We start from the raw sequence: 19,535 nt of genomic DNA, 5'->3' as shown, positions 1-19,535 counted from the left end.
GAACCCCCAAGTGCTTCACAGAAGTTTACAACGCAGAGCCGTGAAAATAAAAAATCATTTTTCTTTCCTCAAAAATGTTTTAGCAAGCATTTTTTTATTTTCACAAGGGTAACAGGAGAAATTGGACCCCAGTAATTGTTGCGCAGTTTATCCTGAGTATGCTGGTACCCCATATGTGGGGGTAAACCACTGTTTGGGCACACGTCGGGGCTCGGAATTGAGGGAGCACCATTTGACCCCTGATGTGCCTAAACAGTGGAAACCCCTCAATTCTACCTCCAACACTAACCCCAACACACCCCTAACCCTAATCCCAACTGTAGCCATAACCCTAACCACAACCCTAATTCCAACCCTAAGGCTATGTGCCCACGTTGCGGATTCGTGTGAGATTTTTCAGCATCATTTTTGAAAAATCCGTGGGTAAAAGGCACTGCGTTTTACCTACGGATTTCCAGTGTTTTTAGTGCGGATTTCATCTGCGGATTCCGCACGGTATTTTCCGCACCATGGGCACAGCGGATTTGGTTTTCCATAGGTTTACATGGTACTGTAAACCTGATGGAACACTGCTGCGAATCCGCAGCAGCCAATCCGCTGCGGATCCGCAGCCAAATCCGCACCGTGTGCACATGACCTAATTCTAAAGGTATGTGCACACGCTGCGGAAAACGCTGCGGATCCGCAGCAGTTTCCCATGAGTTTACAGTTCAATGTAAACCTATGGGAAACAAAAATCGCTGTACACATGCTGCAGAAAAACTGCACGGAAACGCAGTGGTTTACATTCCGCAGCATGTCTCTTCTTTCTGCGGATTCCGCAGCGGTTTTACAACTGCTCCAATAGAAAACCGCAGTTGTAAAACCGCAGTGAAATGCGCAGAAAAAACATGGTAAATCCGCCATAAATCCACAGCGGTTTAGCACTGCGGATTTATGAAATCCGCAGCGGAAAAATCCGCAGAGGACCAGAATACGTGTGCACATACCAAAACCCTAGCCCTACCCCTAACCCTAGCCCTATTCTAACATTAGTGGAAAAAAAAAAATTCTTTATTTTTTTTATTGTCCCTACCTATGGGGGTGACAAAGGAGGGGGGTCATTTATCATTTTTTTATTTTGATCACTGGGATAGATTATATCTCAGTGATCAAAATGCACTTTGAACGAATCTGCCGGCCGGCAGATTCGGCGGGCGCACTGCGCATGCGCCTGCCATTTTGGAAGATGGCGGCGCCCAGGGAGAAGACGGACGGACCCCGGCAGGATCGGTAAGTATGATGGGGTGGGGGAGCACGGGGGGGGGGGGGATTGGAGCATGGGGGGGTGGATCGGAACGCGGGAGGGGTGGAACGGAGCACGGGGGGGGGTGGAACGGAGCACGGGGGGGTGTGGAACGGAGCACGGGGGGGTGGAACGGAGCACGGGGGGGTGGATCGGAGTGCAGGGGGGGTGATTGGAGCACAGGGGGGTGATTGGAGCACGGGGGTGAGCGGACAAGAGCACGGGGGGGAGCGGAGCACAGGACGGAGGGGAGCGGGGCAGTGTACCTGACAGATCGGAGGGCTGGGGGGACGATCGGTGGGGTGGGGGCACATTAGTATTTCCAGCCATGGCCGATGATATTGCAGCATCGGCCATGGCTGGATTGTAATATTTCACCCGTTATAATAGGTGAAATATTACAAATCGCTCTGATTGGCAGTTTCACTTTCAACAGCCAATCAGAGCGATCGTAGCCACGGGGGGGGTGAAGCCACCCCCCCTGGGCTAAACTACCACTCCCCCTGTCCCTGCAGATCGGGTGAAATGGGAGTTAACCCTTTCACCCGATCTGCAGGGACGCGATCTTTCCATGACGCCACATAGGCGTCATGGGTCGGATTGGCACCGACTTTCATGACGCCTACGTGGCGTCATGGGTCGGGAAGGGGTTAAAGAAGCTACAGATAATACTGGTTGTGTTTTGCATGTGACTACAATTTTCCTTATTCTTCAGATGTTTGGCGTATGGTGGCAAGACAGAAGCCTTTTTTTACAAAAGAGAGAAAGTCCAACTTTTGTCTGTTTTGTCAAAACCTACATCAAGTCTGCCAAAAGCATGTGGAAAAACCTTGTTATGGTCTGATGAGACCATGGTTGAGCTTTTTGGCTGTTATTACAAAAGGTATTTTTGGGGCAATGCCAACACCGAGCTTCACCAAACGAACACCACATACCCACAGTGAAGTATAGTGGAGGTAGCATTTTGCTTTGGGGCAGTTTTTTTTTAAAGCTGTAACTGGGGCTGTAGTTAAAAAGGTGGGATTCATGAGTAGGTCCAAGTATCAGTTAATTTTGCAACAATACCTTTAGGCCTCTGGTAAAAAGCTGAAGATCAAGAAGAATTTCATCTTTCAGCATGACTGAACCTGAGCATACCTCCAAATCAACAAAAGAATGGCCTCATCAGAAGATCAAATTGGACAGGCCCAGACCAAGAATAGAAAATCTGTGGGTGACCTGATGAGTGCAGAGGAGATGCCCACGGGATCTGACAGATTTGTAGCGCTATTGCAAAGAGTGGCTAAAGATTACCAATTTACGATGTGCAATGCTGTGAGACTTCAACCCCAAAAAACTGAATGTTGTCAAACTCAAAGGGTACTTGAACAAAGTATTAGGTTAATGGTGTTCATATTTATGCAACCACGTTATTTTTTTTTGTTTGTTTCTTTTTTTCAGGTTTCAGATTTCCCTGAAGTTACAGTTGAGGCCACAGCCGAGGATGAAGAGACTTGTTTGATGGTTGAGCAGAAGTGCGAAGAGGAGGGAATACCTGTACTTATCATCCCTGGTGAGTTAATTGCTAAAAAAGTCATTTTTCCTTGCTTAGAATGATACTTTTTTCTTGGCAAATATTAGATAGATGCAGGTCCCACTTCTGGGACCCACACCTATCTCTAAATGAGTGTCCACTGATCCTAGTACCACCTAGTGAGATAGCTACTGGCCACCACATCCATGCAGAGCATGAATGGTGAGATGGCCCTTCATGCGAAGGCTTTCTGTATTTCATTCCTATGGGAGTTAGCTGAACAAGTGTATTAATTGGTTTCCAGTTATTCAAGCATGGTTTTCCTCCCTTCCATTCAAGTGAATGGAGCCATCGACCACTTTACCAGACATGATGAGGGTTAGGAATCCACTGTTCTAGAGATAAAATTAGGTACCGTCTCTGAACCCACACCTATTAGGTCTTCACAGCATATGTTCTGGTGATTGCCTCAAAGCTTAAACAGGTAAAGCTAAATGGGATCTCTATTGCTGTATTGAGGATGACTGTGAACAAAATTAGTTATAAATCATATGCGAGACTTGGTGCGTGGACACTCCCGGTGCTCTTAAAGGTAAGGTGCCATCAATAAAAATTTTCTTTCGCCACGACAGCACCCACGAGAGAGGGGATCCGCCCCTAGGAACAGGAAACCTACAGAGAGATAAAAGGGGTGGCCCCCCCTCGCTCCTCAGTTGGTTTCCTGTTCCTAAAGGGGAACCCACAGAGAAGACTCTATGGAGTCCTTTAAGAAGAGGAAGGTCCGCCTGGATGCCGCCTGTACGTCTCTGCTGAGCGACAGGGGCTCCAGGGCGGATGAACAGAGTCGGAGGTTCCTGCTGGTTCCCCCCTCATCTGCTGCAAAACAACAATGTTCCTGCTGGGACATCGTTGTGAGAAGTGACTGGCAGGATTGTACCTTCAGATGGCCTCCGGTGGTGGTAGCGCTGATCTGCAGAGGCGGCGTCGCTTTCCCCGGTCCGGTGAGTGTTGACTGGATGTGGGGGCGACGAGGAGAGCGCCTGGCGAGCTGCGAGGACGCCGGCGCATGCGCAGTGCGGCGGCGCTCCCTGAACTCCGAGGTCATAGTAGCACTTCCGGGGGCGCCGCCATATTGGATCCTATGAGCGGTTCCTTCAGCCTGGGAGCGCTGGTAAGAAAAAAAAAAAAAAAAAAAGGGAGAGAAAGAGTAGACAGGAAGGGGTGTGTGGTCCGGCGCTATAAATTACAGCACAGCTGTGCAGGGGGTGCGTTAACATGTTGTCCCATGAGGAAGTTTGTGAGCGCCCTATGGAGGAATTAGCTGGACCCAGCGAAAATGCCAGAAAGAAAAGTGGTGGACAGTCAAAGGCAAGCGACTCCACTGACAAATCAGGGAGGAGGTCGTTCCGTGGCACACCCCAGACTGAGCAAAAAAGCCGAGACCCGGTATATAGAGATACTTCTGGGTGAGTGTTTATTTAGCTTCATGGAAGCTTATGTTGGTCTCCTCTCCTTATGTTTTTGTAGGGGAAGAGGACTGGGAAGACCTAGCACAAACAGTGTGCAATATGTACTGAGCCTTTACCTGACTCATATAGTAAAAAGCTGTGTCAGGCTTGTATAGAAAACACCCTACGGCAGGAAGAGTCCGTTAAGATGAATGAAATACGCCTCATAATTCGGGAGGAGCTTCAGAATTTAGGAAGTGGTCCGTCCGTTAATATTGAAAGGAGAGTTAGCAGAGGATCCTCGCCTAAAGCTGACACGTCGGCGGAAAGTGGGGAGGTCGAGTCAGACGGTTCTCAGTTTTCATGTTCATCAGATGAAGAGGACTATGTCTGCTTTCCTACTGATGGCATAAATAACCTGGTTAAGTCAGTAAGGAATACTATGGGGGTTTCAGAGTCAAGGGAACCTCAGACTCAGCAGGAAGTGATGTTCGCGGGTCTCTCGCAACGAAAGGGCCATGTGTTTCCAGTAAACCAGGCTATAAAGGACCTTGTCAAGAGAGAATGGAGTAAAGGTCAAAAGGGGTTTGTGCCAGTGTCCTGTAAGAGACGCTACCCCTTTGATGATGAGGACTTGGCCACCTGGGCTAAAGTTCTGAAAGTGGATGCAGCTGTAGCATCTACCGCTCGCCGTTCCTCTTTACCAGTAGAGGATGCGGGTTCTTTGTCCGACCCAATGGACGGAAAATCTGATGCGCTTCTCAAAAAATCGTGGGAAACCTCTGTCACTGCATTTAAGCCAGCAATTTCAGCTACATGTACTAGTAGATCCATGTTGGTCTGGCTGGAACAACTTGATCAGAACATCAGAAGTGGTGTCTCCACAGAGAAGTTGCGAGCCTCTATTCCATTAATTAAAGGGGCTGCGGCGTATATATCGGATGCCTCAATAGACTCCCTCCGCCTGGCAGCTAGATCGGCTAACCTCTCTAATACGGCTCGTCGGGCATTATGGCTAAAGAACTGGAAGGGAGATGCCCAATCCAGGTCCAAGTTGTGTGCCATACCCTGTCAGGGTGAGTACCTCTTTGGAGCTGTCCTGGATGACATACTAAGGCGGGCAAAAGGAAAAAGGGGTTTCCTAATCCCTTTATTCCTTCCTACAGAAGGGCGTTCAGGAAGCCACCATTTGGAAGGAAAGGAGGCTTTAAAGACCGCTGGAGTAACAGGGAGTTCAGGCAGAGGGGCAATTTGTTCATTAAGCGTCCCTTCAGGCCAGCGGATAAGTTCCGAGAACCCTATTCCACCGGTGGGCGATAGACTACTACAATGTGTTGAACAATGGAAGAAAATAACGGCTAATACATGGGCTTTAAATTTAATTTCGTCAGGTCTCACCTTAGACTTCATCCGGACACCTCCGGATTCTTTTCTTCTTACCTCCCTAAAATCCAGGCTACAGCAAGAGGCACTGGAAACTGAAATCAAGTCTCTTTTGTCTAAACGAGTTCTAATAAAAGTTCCGTCATCTGAAATAGGAAAGGGGTTTTATTCTCCCTTATTTCTAATTACTAAGCCTGATGGGTCCTTTAGGACTATATTTAATTTGAGGAAGTTGAACACCTTCATAAGACCTAAAGCCTTTAAAATGGAATCCATTCGGTCAGCCATTAAAAATTTATTTCCCAACTGTTACATGGTGGTACTGGATCTTAAAGATGCTTACTACCATCTGCCTATACACCAGTTACACCAGCAGTTTCTTAGGGTAGCAGTTATAATGGATGGTCAAGTTTGTCATCTTCAATACAGGGCAATGCCCTTTGGCCTATCAATGGCTCCGAGGGTATTCACTAAATTATTATTGGAGGTAATGTCATTTCTGCGGTTAAAGGACACACTAGTTATCCCGTAACTAGACGATTTACTAATAGTGGGAAAAGACTCCCTGCAGTGTGAGCAAAGATTAGAGGAAGTAGTATTTTCTTTACAAACACTTGGCTGGATTATTAATTGGGAAAAATCCAGACTCCGTCCTGTTACATGTCAGAAGTTCCTTGGTCTCCTTTTGGATTCGGTTGATCAAGTATGTTGGCTGCCAGATAATAAAAAAAACCTCCATAATTGATAAAGTAAACTTAGCAATCAATAGGCGTAGTATGTCTTTGAGAAGTGCCATGTCATTGCTAGGGTCTTTGACTTCTTGTATTCCTGCAGTTGAGTGGGCACAGTTTCATACCAGGCAGCTACAAAAATTTGTATTACAGGAGAGTATTAAAAATCAGGGACGTTTAGATCAGACAGGTTTTTCTACCGTCAGAGGTGGTACACTCTCTTACATGGTGGTTGGATTGGGAAAATCTGGCAAAGGGAGTCCTATGGGTAATCACTTTTTCAAATATTGTTACCACGGATGCTAGTCCTGAAGGTTGGGGAGCACATTTTCGGGATCAGATGGTTCAGGGTCTCTGGTCCAGGTCAGAGTGTAATAATTCTTCTAATGTTAAAGAATTAAGAGCTATATATTATTCCCTGCTCCACTTTCTTCCTCAGTTGCGAGGCTCTCACACAAGGGTCCTCTCCGACAACACCTCTGCGGTGGCCTATCTAAACCGTCAGGGAGGTACACGATCGGACACTCTCATGGAGGTGGCATCAGACATCATAATGTTAGCCGAAAATCATCTATTGTCCTTGTCAGCGGTACACATAAGAGGCATAGACAACTTTCAGGCCGATTTCCTCAGCCGTCACACTCTTCATCAGGGAGAATGGATGCTCAACAGGAGGATTTTCAAGTTGATAACAGCCCGATGGGGCATGCCTCAAATAGACTTGTTCTCGACAAGGTCCAACCGTCAGGTCAGAATGTTTGCCTCCCTATGCAGGCTAGACAATCCAGACATATTCGATGCCCTTCAAGTACCATGGACATTCGACCTGGCATACGCATTTTCCCCATGGAATCTGTTGCCCATGGTGATAAGAAAGATAAGGGAGGAAGGGGCAAGAGTTCTGTTGATAGCCCCCTTTTGGCCCATGAGGCCATGGTTTTCATGGCTCAGAGCCATGTGAATTACAGACCCTTGGATTCTGCCTCAGACAAAGACCTGCTGTCTCAGGGTCCGTTTTTCCATCCTCAGGTGCAGGGCATGAACTTAACTGCCTGGAATTTGAGAGGCAATTACTAAGAAGGAGGGGGTTTTCTAGTGGGTTGGTAGATACCCTCATGAGAAGTAGAAAGCCCTCTACTACCAAAATTTATGTTAGGGTCTGGAAAAAATTTCTTGAGTTTCATACTACACAAATTTCTTCAGAGGTGCCTATATTTTCAATACTAGAGTTTTTGCAAAAAGGATTAGAATTTTAGAATTGGGACTTTCGGTTAACACTTTGAAAGTTCACGTTTCAGCATTAGGGGCCCTCTTCAGTTATGATGTCGCAGGTGATAGATGGATAGCCCGTTTTATATCTGCATGTGAACGGTCAAAACCAGTAAATATACCGCAGGTGCCCCAGTGGGATCTATCTTTGGTCCTGGATGCATTGACACAGAGCCCGTTTGAGCCTATTCATGCAGCTTCATTAAAGAACATCTCATTAAAAGCAATATTATTAGTGGCATTGGTATCGGCTAGAAGAGTGAGTGATCTGCAGGCGTTGTCAATCGATCCTCCATTCTTATCTGTAACACCTGATAGGATAGTTTTGAAAACAGACCCATGTTACCTACCTAAGGTAGCCACTAGTTTTCATAGATCCCAGGAGATCTTATTACCTACCTTTTTTATAAAGACCACTCGTCTCCAGAGGAAGTAAGACTTCATACCCTAGATGTTAAGAGGACTATTCTGGCCTATTTAGAGAGAACTAGGGACTGGAGGAAGATTAGGGCCCTGTTTGTGTCTTTTCAGGGTAAGACCAAGGGATCCAGAGTCACGAAAGGCACGTTATCTCGCTGGATCAGAGAAGCCATAATCTTGGCGTATAAGGCCAAAGGAAGAGATCCTCCAATGCATGTGGGGGCGCATTCTACAAGGGCCGTGTCGACTTCCTGGGCAGAAAGGGCGAACGTGCCAATAGACCTTATATGTAAGGCTGCAACTTGGGCTTCGCCTGGTACCTTTTATAGGCACTATAGATTAGACCTATCTGCTGCTTCTGATCTAACCTTTGGGGTTTCGGTTCTGGACTCAGTTAACCCACCCAATCTTTAGTCTCTGTAAATCTCTCGTGGGTGCTGTCGTGGCGAATAGAAAATACCGGATTACTCACCGGTAATGCTCTTTTATAGAGCCCACGACAGCACCCATTCACATCCCTCCCTTTTCTTGTATAGTTGCACGTGGTGCTTTTTGGTGAGGTGTAAATATTAGAAAAATATAGTATAAGGTTGTAAATATGTATATATGCCTAAGCCTATTAGGCAACTGAGGAGAGAGGGGGGGCCGCCCCTTTTATCTCTCTGTAGGTTTCCTGTTCCTAGGGGCGGATCCCCTCTCTCGTGGGTGCTGTCGTGGGCTCTATAAAAGAGCATTACCGGTGAGTAATCCGGTATTTTTTTACCGCAATTGAAAAAATGTAAAGAATTAATGTTTACATTTAAAAAATATTATCATTTGTTTATAATTTAGTAAAATATGAAAAATAATTTGAAAAGTTTTGGAATTTCCACTTTTAAACACTAGGGGGAGCAGCTGCTGAAATTTCACAAAAAACTAGTGTACAAATAGCTCACATTACAGCACTGCAGTAATTATGGGCGGAGTCTGCTGACGTGTGTGATGTCTCCTCTCCTCCCCTTCTGGGTGTTTGCTAAGGGATTAGAGAGGATGATATTCAGGAACCCAGTGAGCAGCCATTTTGTTGGTGACTGCAGAGTTATACTGACAAGTAGACGGTCACCAAGGATGGCAGGCAGCAAGGATTCTGGGAGATATATGGTGGAGGGAGCAGGGTGACAGCAGCACAGAGTATTTCAGGAGAGCAGTGTGCTGGTCTATGGGGGGAACCATGTTCAGTGAGCGGAACAGCCAGGGATTGTACATAGAGCACTGTCTTTTATACACATGGATGGACCATCTGCTTGTCTGCTCCACAGAAATCCAGGAAACATTTCTGCGGATTGATGGCCTGTTCTGATCCAGACTTTGCATGCAAAGACCCCATTCCCCTCCTCAGCTCCTGTCTTCTCCATCCTGTCCTAGCGATGTATGAAAGCGAGGCGACAGGCGAAGTACGGGGTGACGCTGAGAAGGAAATGTAGCCATATAGTAACAATAACCATGAGACGCCTCTCTTCAGCTGCCTCACCAGCCATCCCATGACTGCACCTAACTGGAGGTCATGCTGCCCCCTCTATTACCCCAGACCCATGTGCAGGTGCTCAGCCAGAACCACCATAGAATGGGTCCGCTTTCTGAAGATAATACTGCCATAGTGTTCTCACATAATACCGCCATATAGATCACACAATACTGTCATACAGTTCTCACATAATACCACCATATAGATCACACAATACCGCCATATAGATCTCAAATAATACCGCCATATAGATCACACACAATATTATCAAATAGATCACACAATACTGTCATACAGTTCTCACATAATACCACCATATAGATCACACCTAATACCGCCAGTGTTCTCACATACCGCCATATAGATCACACATAATACCGCCAGTGTTCTCACATAATACCGCCATATAGATCACACACAATACCACCCTATTTTGGAAACTAGACCCCCAAGAAACTTATCTAGATGTGTGGTGAGCACTTTGAACCCCCAAGTGCTTCACAGAAGTTTATAACGCAGAGCCGTGAAAATACGAAATCTTTTTTTTTTTTTTTTTTTCCCCTCAAAAATGATTTTTTTAGCCCGCAATTTTTTTATTGTCACAAGGGTAACAGGAGAAATTGGACCACAAAAGTTGTTGTCCAGTTTGTCCTGAGTATGCTGGTTCCCCATATGTGGGGGGGAACCACTGTTACACACGTCGGGGCTCGGAAGGGAAGTAGTGACGTTTTGAAATGCAGACTTTGATGTAATGGTCTGCGGGCGTCATGTCGCGTTTGGAGAGCCCCTGGTGTGCCTAAACAGTGGAAACCCCCAATTCTAACTCCAACCCTAACCACAAACCTAGCCCTAACTTTAGCCCAACTCACTTTAGCCCATCTCTAACCCAATGAGAAAACTGGGGCGGGTGGGGCTGATCACTGGGGCAGGGGGGAGATGAGCGGGGCATGGGGGAGAACCGTGGCCCAGGATGTTGTCACTGGGGCAAAGAGGTGATCACCGGGGGGCAGGAGGGGGCTGTCAGGCGCCGGGGGTCTGAGTAGATGCAGCAGCAGATGGAGGAGATGGAGCTGACAGCAACAGCAGCAGCAGCGGGAAGGGGGGGGGGGAAAGATTAGGAGGTGATCACCGGGGCGGAGGTTAGGGGGTGTGGAATCGCAGGGCAGCAGAGGAGAGTACCTGGCGGTGAGTATGTGGCAGGGCAGCAAGCAGGCACCTCAATCTCCAGCTCCCATGGACGGGAAGAGGCCGGAGAGCGAGGCAGCCATCGTTTACTCCGCCCCCTCCACATCTGAATGGAGAGATAGCGTCACATGGACACTAGCTCCAATCAGATCTGGGGGTGTGTGACAAAAAGGTCACCAGAAGCCATTGTAGCCATGGGAGGGCAAAGCCACCCCCCTGGGCTCAAGTACAAGTCCCCCTGTACCTGCAGGTCAGGTGACATTTCAGTTAACCCGTTCACCCTACCTGCAGAAATGCGATCCCGCCATGACGCCACATAGTTGTCACAGGTTGGATTGGCACAGACTTTCATGATGCCTATGTGGCGTCACAGGTCAGGAAGGGGTTAATGGTGGTGCTTCTTATAATCCATGCGTCTTATTTCTTACCGAGGGTGGGGTCCTAGGGTCACTGCTGGAGGAGGCAGGAGTGGGGTGATGCCACAGGCTAGGATGAGGGGGGGGGCTCCGATGTGCTGGTGCGGGGGTCTTGTGCTGGTGCTTGTCCGGTCCTGCTGCAGCAAGTGTCTCCGGATGTCTGGCGGTTGCTGGCCGGTGCTACAGGTGTCTCTGGTGCCAGCGGTGCTGCATGGGTGTCTGGCGTTGCCCGGGGCTCTGCTGACATTTTGCAACAGGCCAGAGCCCCGGTAATTCCACAGTTCCCTGTGCATGTGCGGTGGACTCCAGGAAAACGGCCGCCGCCGGGGGTGGCGCTTGTGTAGATGGTGATTTCTGGACAAAGATCTCGAGAGATGAAATCTCATCTCTGGAGATCTTAGTCCCGAGATCACATCTACACATGCGCCACCCCCAGCGGCAGCCATATTCCCGGAGTCCACCGCACACGCACAGGGAACTGTGGAATTACCGGGTCTCTGGCCTGTCGCAAAATGTCGGCAGAGCGCCGGACACCCACGCAGCACTGCTGGGCACTAGAGACACCCGCAACATCGGTCAGCAACCGCCGGGTACCCGCAGACACCCCCTCATCCTAGCGTGCGGCCTACACCCACAGTATTGGTAAGGCATGTACGCTTTGTAAGACGCACCTCCCATTTTCCCTCCAACTTTGGGGGGGCGGGGGGGGAAGTGCATCTTACAAAGCAAAAAAATATGCTATATACCATTTGTAGAGGTTTGTACTCACTCGGATGCTCTTGAGCAGGGCCGGCGTCAGCACCCGGCACAGCGGGCAAATGCCGGGGCCCTGGGGAGAGGGGGGGGCCCACTTAGCTGTCATAGATACAGCTGGGAGAGCAGAGCTGGAGATAACATGCTCTCTCCCCCCACAAAGTCACTGCTGGCTGCGTTCTCTTAACCCCTATGTGCCAGCTCTGACACAAGCATCTTCTCACTAAGTCAGTGCAGCCAGGCAGGCACACATAGGGGTTAACAGAAGGCAGCCAGTGTGACATTGTGGGCGGAGAGAGCACTTTCTCTGCTCTCCCCCCTGGGTGGCTGCGGACAGTGCTGAAGTTTATCAGGCAGATTCCAGAGCTCCGTCCTACCAGTGCCTGAGTGCAAAGGTATCTTGCAGTTGTGGCTCAGTCTGCTGCTGTCTGTCTCCGCTGTCTAAAAATGTGGGTGATGTCTGGAGGAGCAGCTGGTGGGGTGCAGCCTGTAGCCGCCCAGCTCTCCCAGAATACATGCATGCTGCACCGAACCTGCACCAGTGGGGTAGGAAGAAGCTTAACCCCTTCCCATCTGTATGAAGGTTATTGCTAAACCTTAAAGATAACAATCCGACCCGCATAAATGGGGTTAACCAGATGCCAGGAGGAAGGGGAGCTGCTGCCATGGATAAAACTGAGCTGTGGGCTGTACATTGGGGCCCGGTGGCCCCAGGCTGGTGACTGGAGGGACTCTGCCCAGTGCTGGCATGTGGGTGATTTCTGCTCCGGAGTCTCAGCTTCTCTCCTCCAGGTCACACTGTGCAGTCACAGCAACATTGGTTGTGTCTGTCCAGGTCCCAGCAGCTGCCACTGCTCCCACCACGGACATGGCATCACTTAACCCTTCCCCTGCAGCCACCGGCAACAAATCCACATTATTCCTTGATTAAATCAGGTTCCAACCCAATAGAGGAGCAGACATTTCCTGCTGCCATTAGGATCCGGGAGGGGGTGACATTGGCTGCCCTGCTACTCTGTAGTGGTGGGTGACAAGTGTAACATGGGGTAACGATGAAGGAGAAATGCACAGGGTAATAGTGAGCGCGACAGAGGGCAGTGTATGGTATGGAGCAGTCAGGGGGTGGGCTGCAGGATCCCCCCCATACTGTACATGACTGCTCGGGACAGGAAGGCGTTTAATGAGCTTCTAATGACAGGGCACTAATTGGGTCATTAAGGTTTGTGGAAAGGATTCAGCATCAGGTCCCTCATTAATGCCAGAGCCGCCTGTTACTTTGTAGCACAGATCTGTTGGGGCCGCAAAACCAAACAACGTTGTTTATGTAGAAAAGTCTTTGTTTCATAGAAAAACTCAAAACAGAAAAGCACCTCTCCTGTATATATACACTGCACAGCACCTTTCCTCCTGTATATATACACTGCACAGCACCTTTCCTCCTGTATATATACACTGCACAGCACCTCTCCTGTATATATACACTGCACAGCACCTTTCCTCCTGTATATATACACTGCAGAATCTACAATAGCTGTCACTCATGTAAGAAGTGAAATCTGGCATTGTACTATACATTTCTCTGCCGTATCTGTGCATCATAAATCAGGGTATGTGTTAAAGGGGGGGGCCCACTGAGACTCTTTCGCCCGGGGCCCTCGAAAACCTGGAGCCGGCCCTGCTCTTGAGGTAGGCACAGGAGGCGGTTTTCATGCAATAGTCCAAGCAAGTTTATTTAACTTCATAAACCACTCCAGATGGCAAAACAAAGCCTTTTCTGGCACAAAGTGAAAACAAAATGAAAAGAAATAGGCCATATGGTATCGCAGATCTGCCCGCTCAGGTCAGTGCCTTTGGCAACACACACTTAGGGTATGTGCACACGTATTGTGGAGGACTGCGGATTTTTCCGCAGTGGATTTGGGAAAACCGCAGTTGAAAACCGCTGCGGTTTTTCCTGCGGATTTATCACGGTTTCTATTGCGGATTCTGCTGCGGGTTTACACCTGCAGTTTTCTATTGGAGCAGGTGTAAACCCGCAGCGGAATCCGCACAAAGAATTGACATGCTGCGGATTGTAAACCGCTGCGTTTCCGCGCGTTTTTTTCCGCAGCATGTGCACTGTGGATTTCGTTTTCCCATAGGTTTACATTATACTGTAAACGTATGGGAAACCGCTGCGGATCCGCAGCAAAATCCGCAGCGTGTTACAAACACTGGAGGTCTCCACACCTCCAGCCACAGATAATGAGTGAGAGACTCGGCCTCCATTTTATCTGCCAAACCACGCCCTTGGAGCAGTCATTCCCACCGAATTCTTATGACCACTCGTAAAAACCCGGCCCTGGAATGGCCCAAATAACTCTCTCAGCTTTTATAGGTGCTGGAGCATACATCCGAGCTCACATCACCGCAGCTAACCGCCGCAATGACACCTATTTCCCCTCAAGGACTTGTCTGGCGGCCATCTTACATATTTTTAAAACTGCACCCTTCTTAGAAAGGATGGGTTTGATTGGGTGAGGAGTGAACTCTGCTGCTGTTCCTGTCTCTGGTGCGCAGACTCTCCGCAGTACATATCTGATGTGATGAAATGACATCATTGCGTCAGCTGTTTCACACTCTGGTGAAGGAAGTGGCTGGAGGCCCCTCCTCCACCAGTGAAGTGAGCGCAGTTGGAGACCGCGAGCACAGAGCAGTCCTTGGGCCTCTGTTTTCCAGCTTCTCTACTGTGTGTCCGCGGGCCGGACTGAGACAGCACTTTGCCCAGGTCTGTCCTAGATGCTTGTCACAATTGGCAGCTCTGCTCCACATGTTGTGGATTTGTCCACTCCTAGGAAGGTTTTGGAAGCAAGTATCAGTAATTAACCTTCGTCCGGCTGAGTAGGTACAATTGTAACTATTCCGTTTTAAAATTGCAATAACTTTTTTTTTTTCCGAAAAGCCGTAGAGGGCTGAGATTTCGTGACCTCTGTAGTTTTGGTCCAGAATATAGAAGGTACAATTGTACCTCTGCAGCCTGTTAACTTTTAAAGAATGTTTGTTCTTTAAAAGTTTTCATCATGTCCCTTGAGTAGATTCTGGGGTATGTGGAAAACCTCTAGACTAGGGTTGAGCGAAACGGATTGTTCATTTTCAAAAGTCGCCGACTTTTGGCAAAGTCGGGTTTCATGAAACCCGACCCGATCCCTGCGTGGGGTCGGCCATGCGGTATGCGACTTTCGCGCCAAAGTCGCGTTTCGTATGACGCGCTTGGCGGCATTTTTTTTTCAGGCAACGAAGGGGCGTGGGCAGAGTGATGACATAGGTCTTAGGGGTGTGGACGCCTATCGCCATGTTGTCGCTTGTGCGCTGTAGCGATTTGCACTGTGTAACACCAGCTTTTCAGTTCAGGGACAGAGAGAGAGAGAGACGCTCAACCCTACTATAGACTGATGAGTTGGGTAGGACTACAGTGGCAAGAATGTTTATATGGCAAGGAAGCTATTAGCACAACATTGGATAGATGAGAGAGGTCCAACTATACAACAACTTAGTACGATAAACTGGCTAATTCTGGAGAAAGGAGTGTATGATAAATGACGTGACATTGCAAAATTCAAGAAATTACAGATTGATGCATCTAGAATAGTTTCTATAGAATTGACTTATGGTTAGACAGAAATAAGTGGTACGTTAATAGTACATGTTGACTTCTCATATTGGGAGGAAGATGCAAGTCAGTGCACTTGTCTTATAATCCCTTTTTAGGAGTTATTAAATATTTTATGTATTTTGGAGTAGAAGAAAGGTGGGGGTGTAATTTTGCTGAAGGTTTATCATTTGTCTTTCTCTTGTATGTATTATATAACCTTTTTAAATTGTTGTTTATATACTGGATTTTCCCTACCATAACCTTATTAAACATTCTACAGATGCTTGAAGATCGAACTAGATCAGGGGTGTCAAACTGCATTCCTCGAGGGCTGCAAACAGGTCATGTTTTCAGGATTTCCTTGTACTGCACAGGTGATAATTTAATCACCTACACAAATAATGAGTTGGTGATTAAATTATCACCTGTGCAGTACAAGGAAATCCTGAAAACATGACCTGTTTGCAGCCCTCGAGGAATGCAGTTTGACACCCCTGAACTAGATGACACCGTGGCACAGATTCATTAGCCTACAAAAGCTCCGAGTAGGATTGGTTGCTCATGTTACCTGTAGAAATCCCAAATGTAGACATTTAGATACTGTTACCTACATTATTTTATTTAGATCCAAAAGTCCCTTGCGCACTATAGTTCCTATACACTGTCCGCTATCTTCCACAACTCCCTCATACCCGGGAACATTTGTTCCTCTGCCCTTTTATAGAGCCACTACCAGACTTTTTTGGCAGTGGCTTATCTCCTGTAAAACAAAATACCAGTCATTGGAAATCCAACAGGCCTGATCTTTCTTTTCCCCGACAGTCTTCCAAGAATCCATTCCACACTCATACATACTGTATTAGACTATTGGTTGAGCATACTGATCTCAGCAGCTTTGAACTACTTCACTCTACTGTGTTTGGGGGGAAGGGGCGGGAGCTTTGTATGCATCTTATTTGATTTGTCTATGGGTTGCTGCAAGATAATCTCTTATTGCGTAGATATATTTTTTTTAAAACCATGAATGATACAATCTGATTTTCAAATTTTTTTTATTTTCAACAGATGACTGCGCCAAAAGCTCAGAAGAAACTCTTGATCATCTAGGACTAGGCTACGGATTAGAAGATGACAAAAAAATAGATGATCTTTATCTTGAGCATCTCAATACCACCAATCTGAGCTCAATTTTTGATCATAGAGATCTCTTATCTAACCCTTATTGTAAAGAAGTATTTTCGGAGAAATCGCAGATTGCTAAACAAACTGTTAATCACAGAGAGGGTAAATTATATCTATGTTCAGAATGTGGGAAAAGTTTTATCCAGAAATCAGATCTTGTTGTACATGCACGCAGTCACACAGGGGAGAGGCCGTACTCATGTTTAGAGTGTGGGAAACGCTTTAGCTCTACATCAGTTCTTTTTCGACACCGTAAAACTCACACAGGGGAGAAGCCATTTTCATGCTCAGAATGTGGAAAATCTTTCACGCAGAAATCAAATTTTGTTGCACATCAGAAGGTTCACACAGGAGAGAAGCCCTTTTCCTGCACTGTGTGTGTGAAATCTTTTACCCAGAAATCACATCTTATAAAACATCATAGGACTCATACAGGAGAGAGACCATTCTCATGTTTAGAGTGTGGGAAATGTTTTACACAGAAGGCACATGTTGTTGAACATCAGAAAATACACACAGGGGAGAAGCCATTTTCATGTCCAGAATGTGGGAAATGTTTTATCCTTAAATCAGTTCTTATTGAACACCAAAGAAGTCACACAGGGGAAAAGCCGTTTTCATGTTCAGACTGTGGTAAATGTTTTGCACGGAAAAATGTTCTTCTGAACCATCAGAGAACTCACACAGGGGAGAAGCCTTTTTCTTGTCCAGAATGTAAAAAACATTTTACTCGGAAATCTGTCCTTTTTGACCATAAGAGAATTCACACTGGGGAAAAGCCTTTTTCGTGCTCCGAATGTGGCAAATGTTTTGCCAAGAAATCGCATTTTAGTAAACATCAGAAACGTCACAAAGTCGCGAAGTCCTTTTCATTTTTGGATTGTGGAAAATCTTTCACCCCGAATTTCCATCTTCTTAAACGGCAAGGGACTCGCACCGTGGAGAAGCTATTTTAACGGTCAGAATGTGGGAATTCTTTTACACAAAAAGCATATTTTATTCACCAGCTCACTAAAAGCACATACATTTTTGTGTTCAAAACTGAAGAAAAGTTGTACCCTGAAATCATCATGTTTTATTTAATGTCAGGAAATTAAGTTCAGCACATGTTTTTGTTTTTTAAATGGTTCAAGGGGGAGAACGTGTTGGTGAGGATCTATCAGTATACACTCCAATTCTTGGATTCTAATAAGGTGCTTCACGTGCCACACTAACAGCAATGTAATCATTGAAGAGTCAACTTTTTACTCTACAGCATCGCAGATGCTAGTCTGATGGATATCTCTTACCTTGGGCTACTCCTGCTTCAGATCCTCTTATGGGGCTTCTCTGGGTGGGATTGACATGTTCCATAATGGCCCTACCATAATGGGGAGTTAACTACAGGCTTTCAATTATGCTCAGGGAGGCTCAGTTGGAAGGTTTAAGGGAGGACTGCAGATTAAAAGTTAATTCTTCAATGAATGCATTATTAGTGTGGTATCAAACACCTGATTAGAACACAGGAATTGGAATTGGCATGTATGCCACTATCATATGGTTAACAGTTAACCTGATGACAACTTCCTTTAAATTGGAGTCCACAAAAACTTCTGTTCCTGATAGTGATCAAGTATCAAGTAAAAAAGCAGCCAGTTACATTTTCAGTTTAAGGGTGCTTAAACACTGTGTTTAGGCCCCCCGGTCGGCCTTAAGTCTGAACGGGATTTGGACATATGCGCCGAAAGGGCCATAGTCTGTAATGGTGTCGGCAAAGCGAACATGCTCTAATTTCTAATCCGCTCACTGGAGGCGGACACTCAGACACAGTCTACTGTGTTTGAGTGTCCACCTCCCGTAGGTGTACACTCCTGAAAATGATGCACGGCAAAATGCATGGTCACTCTGTCGGCACCGTTCTAGTCTACGGTCCCGTTCGCGTATAAGTCTGAATCCTGTTTGGTGGGGGTAGTTCGGACGCAATCCTCAACAACAACTATAAACGTGAAGATAAACGCAATGGAAAAGCACACTAACTGAACACATTTTGAAAAGGAAAAAAAAAAGTAACTACTTGGTGCTATTTTGGCTGTGCCAAAGATTTAGGCATGTATGGGTAAAATCCTGTAAAGGAAGAATGTTTTTTTTTTTCAGAAATGGTGTTAATAGTTTATTTTTATCAAATCACAAAATGTAGAATGAATGGAGAAAAAAAGAAAGTTAAACCTAAATTAAATTGTTTTGCCTTGAAAAATAGCATCAATACTGTGAGGGCTTGTATTTTGTGGGACAAAGTTGTACTTTTGAATGTCACCATTGATTTCACCTTTTAATGGACTGTAAAACGGGAAAAAAAACTCCCCAGTGCAGTGAAACTGCAATTCAATAATTGTGTTTTTGTTTGTTTTTTTGCCATGTTCACGAAATGCTAAAACTGACTGCCATTATGGTTCTCCAGGTCAAGTTTGCAGTTACCAAACATTTATTGGTTAATTTTTTATTTAAGTGGTGGAAAAAAAAAATCCAAAGTTTGTTTAAAAAAAAATAAAAGGCGCCATTTTCCCAAGACTCGTAGCATCTCAATTTTTGGGGGAGCTGGGTGAGGGTTTGTATTTTGCTTGCCAAGCTGACGTTTTTTTATACCATTTTGGGGTAGATACAATGTTTTTTGATCGCCTTTTATGGCAACATTGCAGGCATAAAAAAAATGTAATTCTGGCTTTTATTTTTCTCTATCACTTCATTGGGGGACACAGGAACCATGGGTGTATGCTGCTGCCACTAGGAGGCTGACACCATGCACAAAAAAAGTTAGCTCCTCCTCTGCAGTGTACAC

General features: G+C 46.4%; 1 protein-coding gene across 3 annotated transcripts in view; it reads left to right on the top strand.

The window, feature by feature from the left end:
• LOC138665335 (gastrula zinc finger protein XlCGF57.1-like) overlaps positions 1 to 19,263 on the top strand; it is a 65,609-nt gene extending 46,346 nt beyond the window's left edge. For all 3 annotated transcript variants that reach the window (XM_069752722.1, XM_069752721.1, XM_069752720.1), the window contains 2 exons: positions 2,726 to 2,837; positions 16,604 to 19,263. In XM_069752722.1, coding sequence (XP_069608823.1) covers positions 2,726 to 2,837; positions 16,604 to 17,676 — 1,185 coding nt within the window. In that variant the 3' untranslated portion in view covers positions 17,677 to 19,263. The remainder of the gene's footprint in view (positions 1 to 2,725; positions 2,838 to 16,603) is intronic.
• Positions 19,264 to 19,535: the final 272 nt, after the last annotated feature.

The sequence above is a fragment of the Ranitomeya imitator genome, chromosome 2, assembly GCF_032444005.1.
Source record: "Ranitomeya imitator isolate aRanImi1 chromosome 2, aRanImi1.pri, whole genome shotgun sequence".
In the NCBI taxonomy this organism is placed as follows: Eukaryota; Metazoa; Chordata; class Amphibia; order Anura; family Dendrobatidae; genus Ranitomeya; species Ranitomeya imitator.
Note: the sequence above shows the minus strand (reverse complement) of the source record. Positions and strands in the feature narration are given on the sequence as shown.